We start from the raw sequence: 6,000 nt of genomic DNA on the forward strand, positions 1-6,000 counted from the left end.
CAATTTGAATTGGAAAGAGATTACATTTTAACAATCAATTTGTTGAAGGCGTAGCCTAGTGGTTAGCACACATACATCCAACACCTTGAGTCATGGTGCTCATCTGGGATATGTGAGTTTGAATCATATCCAAATCCCATACTTGCTTTTCCTGTCCTCTCTGTACTGCTTATATCAATACTGTATAAATTACAAATATCTAAGCATTCACTAAAATAGATACAAGGATTTCTTTGCATCCACAGATGGCTTGTAAATGGCTAGTTTATGATGTAGCATTAACATCTAATTTGGAGACATGGCAGCAGCAAGTTAAGATGGGGTTTAAGGTTCAAAATTCCACCTCCATGAGCAGCAAATGTCACATTTAAAAGAACTGAAAACAACAGAAACAGTAAACCAAATAAAAAAAAACTCTTTGTATTACAGATTAAGTAAAAATGCTAGTCACCAGATGGTGCACATCTCAACAAAAAGGTCAATGGTGATTTTTCAATTAAAGTTTATTTCAGTCTGATTTATGTTTTTCAGGCAGCTCAGTGGGTAGTACTATTGCCTCACAGCAAGAAGGCCCTGGGTTCAAGTCCTGGCTCAACTGGGCCTTTCTGTGTGGAATTTGCATGTTCTCTATGTGTCTGCGTAGGTTTCCTCCAGGTGCTTCAATTTCCCCCACAGTCCAAAAGACATGCAGTTTAAGTTAATTGGAGACCCTAAATTGCCCATAGGTGTGCTGCCCTGTGATGGACTGGCCACTTGTTCAGGGTGTTTCCCTGCCTTCTGCCCGAGACAGCTGGGATAGGCTCCAGCACTATCATCTTTTATTTGTTAGCTACTGTGAGTGAATTTCTGGATTGTCAGTTAAACAGAGTTCAATTTGGTTCAAAACAAAAAAATAAAACTGCATCAATGAAGCCAACTGACACTCAAGAAAATGCATTGCTATGCCAGGCAATATATATTTTTATGTACAAAAATAACCCACCCTTAAAGGGGTCATGACATGAGGAATTCAATTTTCCTTGATCTTTTCACATGTAAGAGTTCACTGTACACTGAAAAAAATATGTATAAAAATATGAACATTGTACACTGATTAAAACTACCACATACAAAAGCCACATAAATCTATTAAAATACATTTCATTCACGTACGCATGCACATATATTCGCTGGACACAGAATTTAAGGTAAGACATATTTTTTTATTTTTTTATTTTTTTATTTGGGTTTTTGATATTATACCTGGCAATTTGAAAGGAAACTGACATTTTATGTTAGTTTTATATCGAGTTTATCCAAGTAGCAGGGTTTTACAAGTTCATATAAGGTCCAGCTGCCAGCTCAGGAACATTTTACAAAGGGCTGAATGACATCCTTTATCGTGGGTTAAGATAATGTGATAAAGTAACATTAAATTTGTTGTTTTGTAATTAAAGTGTGACCAAGCTTTACTTTATCGTGCGGTGCACATTTTGAATCTGCAGGTTTTGCCGCCTTTTGGAATTCAAATCGAGCGAGGCCAGAAATATTGACAGACAAAATGCTTTTGTGTCATGGGTAAGTAGAAAAGCACATTTTTGTTTAGATACTGAAGACAATTTTAATGCATGTTTATCATGTTATGGATTTCTGAATCTGAAAATATTTTTTTTCTATGCATTCTACTCATGTTGGTCCTGCAACAGAGAGTTGCCAGCATCCCACTGAGGCTCAGGTATGTGTTTCATATCAACAAAGAAGGAATTATTGTTCTGCCACTGTTGGACTAGGATACAAGGATAGACAAGCCATCAGCATTAAACCGTGCAGCACATCCGCCGGCCGCAGCGCGAGAGCAGAACGGGACACCACCGGTCTCTCACCCGAGCAGTGCAGCGTGCACTTGTGCCCTCATTTGAATTCAACACAGAATTAGTTGTTATACACCCGATTCATATGAAAATCTTTCTGTCTTTCTTTTGCTATCATTTTGTCCTCAAAATGATAGCAAAAAAATCACATCTGATCTGGCATCCAGTTCTTTAAAAAATCACATCTGATCTGGCATCCAGTTCTTTAAAAAATGTCTTATTAACAGTGCACAAGTCTTGTGCACTATTAATAAGAATTTTTTTAAAGAACTGGATGCCAGATCAGATGTGATTTTTATGTATTCAAGTTTTAACGTATTGTGCATTTAAGCATTGATTCAAAGATGATTCTCTGTAAAAGACTTTTGGACACATGTTGGTCAATAAATATTATTAACAATTACTTTTGTGTTTCTTGTGAGTCCTGCAATTGAAATAGATTTAGATTAGTGTAGTCTACAAAATCAGGTTAATTTCTTTCAGGTTAATTTTACCCAATATTTAAAAGTACATTTGCAAAGGTAAAATGCACTAACTATCTAAGTTATATAAGGTAGACTTTAACTGATATTCTTAACCTATATATTGCATGGAAAATTGAGATAATTCACTCAAAGAAAGTGGATGCAAATTGCTGCCTCAAATTTTTTTTGGGGGGGGGGTAAAATCTATAGTTTTTTTTATTTATTTATTGTACTATAAAAACATAATGTAAGTTTCAGAACTCAAAACCTCCTCACAGCAAAAAGAGCATTTGTTGAAACCAAGCTACCAATCATAACAGTGGGCGTTTACTGTCAAGTCTTAAAGGAGAAGCAGCACCAAAACTGAGAGTCAGAATAAGGTTGGAAAATTTTCATGTTTTACAAATACTGTATTTGACTGTTTTTTGTGCAAAATGTATTACTAATATTATAAGTGAACCTCAAGGAACATATTAAAATAAAAAAGGCATGTCATGATCCCTTTAATGGTCCGACTGAAGGGGATTATATATATGTATGTATAACTTCGGCAATCCTTTTAGACCTGTCTCATGTTTAGATGAGTGCTGCTGATTCTTTCAGAAAGTGTGTGGATTCCTCAGCAGTCCTGTGCTGGAATGAGAGAGAAGCTTTGAACAGGGGGAAGTTACTCAGCATGCACCGCCCCTCTGCAGCTCTTAATGCAAAACGTATGCTGCCATACTGACCTACTATTCAGGATCTGGCAGAGAAAGAAATAGGGAAAAGGAGAGATGGTTTTGAAAAAGAAAAGAGAGAGAGAGAGAGAGATACAATTTAACCTGTAAAAACCCTGAAAGACGGAGATCAACCAATCTAATCCAACCCAGAAACACCAAACAGTGGAAAGGAGAGAAGATATATAGCTACTTAATATCTATGGTTGATATTTAATGCACAAAATCTGGACTTAAATAGAGTCCATTTTCATTGCACTGTTTGACAGCAACATATCTGAGTTTGCTTTCGTAACCACATACTACCAGACATAAAGCGACAATGAAATGCTTTTGGTGTGTTCAGTCTCAAAGTGTTCTAATATTGCATAGCCTAAATCTAAAGTTTTAAGAATCATATCTCTAGACAGATCTCACAGAACCAAAATTTCTCTCGCACAGCTGGTATACTTCAGAAATTCAGGCACTGTTAACTGCTACTTCAAATTTAGGAAATCATTCCATATTCTTTGGGCTGCCATGACCAAATGAGCAGCCTCCTCACGCAAACACTGATGTAAAACTGTAATCAAAACAAAAACATCTCAAAAGTCCACCTAGTTTATTCATTTCAGAGATGGCTCTTTAAATGCCTGCGAGTCACACAGAGCATGGCGTCATACCTGATATTCTAACTCCGTTATGTGTGAAGACTATACAGTCACAATATCAAAGAAAAACCAGCCAGTGACTGCTCTCACTACATCACACAGTCCATCTCCAAATACCTTTCATACACCACTTTTAGCGTTGGTACACTGACTATCTTCTACCATCGGTTTCAGCCAAATTTAGAAGCCTTCGGCATGTTAAAATCCCAACACATCACTTTCAATATTGGTGATATTGTTAATGACATGTGTTTGCCAAATAGCTCAGCCATATAGCTTCTCAGTGTCTTGAGGCAACAAAATAAAACGAGGCAAGAAGACTGAATGAAAACACTTACAATCACACATACTACATGCCAAAGACAGCATGGAGCATCTACTGTATGTGGTTTGTTCCATATGCGTAAAGCCCAGAGGGGAACTAGTTCTACCAGTTGCATAGCTCGCAGAGAATGTCTCTGCACGTGCAGATGAGATGGTTCAACTGGATTTACTTGTTTTTCACCTGATCTGTATCTGTTCTTTATCATTTGACAGCATGGAAAAAGAGACAAAAAATCATTTTGACATGGGATCCAAGGTGCATACAAAACATAACACAATCAAGTGTAACATAGATGCCTAATATTGTTTCAGGAGCTATGAAAAACTGTGTATGTTTTCTCCACAACAAGAGGAAAAGATCTCATTGTGGACACTCTCTCTCACACACACACACACACATACTTGCAAAATACACACTTATTCAAAGCAGAACCCAACCCATCTTTATGGGCATTAATAAGGAAGTGCATTTCACATGTGATTACACCTGCATTTCTCTATGTCTGGTAACCATGGACACTAATGCGTGCCCCTTATATTTTGTCCCAATATTATGAAAGACTACGCAAGGCTGGCAAGACCAATCTTACATTTATAGCGAGTCAAAAACAACAACTGCAATGTGTGTTAACTGTGGGCATGCTGATCAGGTTAAGAGAAAACTAAATAGTTGTCTATCTCTTTGAGCCAACACATATTGCCTTTGATACCTATAACCATCAGGAAATTTGAATGACCCCCCCCCCCAAAAAAAAAAAAAAAAAAAAAAAAAAAGATAAAATAACATTATAATTGCATCAAGGATACTGTTCCTTGATAAACTGCAAAAGATATTCACAAAAGCACATGGTGGAAAAATAAAATAGCAAGTGACAGGACATTATGGGTGTATTATGGACAGTGTATGTACAACCTGTTTGGTTGTATATCCTGAGAGGGAGAAGCTGATTCGGTCTAAGTGAACAAGAGATGGAAGGCAAACAATAGGCAAACAATATGACACCCAGCTGAGGGTGTTTCTCCAGTAGACCAGCCTTTACATTCATGCAAAGTTCATAATTACAATGTGGCCATGGAATAACTAAGATAGACTGCATCTGAACCTATGCATTTGTTGCATGAGCAGTTCCTTGTCACACATCCTTGTCCAGTTTTATTTGTCCATGTTGAGTAAAAACAACAGAATCTGACTTGAATGAATAATGTTTACAAGTTTGTTCTTGTTTGGGCACATATGATATTATGATCCTAAAGCGTTTTTGCCTGTACATCTAGTGCATTTTTCACAGAAGTTGCTGTTAATTACATAAATTAGCCCTATAACGTTCAGTTAAATGTCACACTTAAGGATCAGATCATTTCTAGTTAATTCTATGAATGTTGTAGCTGTTCAACTCGTATAATTGAGCTGTGTCATGTGTCTCAGTGACTATAGAAGTGAGTTCAAAACAACAGCAACATGTTATAGCTTACATGTAAACACTGATGCTGGAAAATGTTTTTCAAAACAGGACCTGTATCCATGGTGTTTTTCCACTGTAAAAATGTAAACACTGAAAGCGACTGAGATGAAACATATTTTAACTTACCATTTTTATTCCTTTATCAGACCGCAGCTGATCCTTTGTTATAATCCGTTTCGCAAATATCTATTAAAATAAAGAAAACCTTTGTGGAAGTATCAGAGTGATGGCACGATCTCCTTTTTTTCTCTGGTGATGTTAATGTCTCCTCAGGACCAGTGTCGCCGCTCCATAATAGTGTACGCCGCTCAGAGCGCACTGTACTGCAGTGAGCTACTGCTCTAGGAAGTTAAACTTTGTGGCTGCTGGTTGACGGAATGAGCCAGGCAAGAACCAACCCATAAATGGAGAATTCGTGCTTTGGAGCGCCTCCCTGCGCGTCATTCCAAAGGGAATCCCACCAGATGATCCCGGCGTATTAAAGCGCGTGCTGTATGCGCAGTGAGGCTGCGTAAAATACGCTCAAAAAGTAA

The 6,000-nt window shown here is 37.4% G+C and overlaps 1 protein-coding gene across 1 annotated transcript in view; it reads right to left on the minus strand.

The window, feature by feature from the left end:
* Window positions 1-5,795, minus strand: part of LOC127444564 (unconventional myosin-Ie-like) — a 75,661-nt gene extending 69,866 nt beyond the window's left edge. The window contains 1 exon segment of the mRNA XM_051704009.1: window positions 5,594-5,795. Coding sequence (XP_051559969.1) covers window positions 5,594-5,596 — 3 coding nt within the window. The 5' untranslated portion in view covers window positions 5,597-5,795.
* Between the last annotated feature and the right edge of the window lie 205 nt (window positions 5,796-6,000).

Source organism: Myxocyprinus asiaticus, chromosome 1 (assembly GCF_019703515.2).
Source record: "Myxocyprinus asiaticus isolate MX2 ecotype Aquarium Trade chromosome 1, UBuf_Myxa_2, whole genome shotgun sequence".
NCBI classification, from domain to species: Eukaryota; Metazoa; Chordata; class Actinopteri; order Cypriniformes; family Catostomidae; genus Myxocyprinus; species Myxocyprinus asiaticus.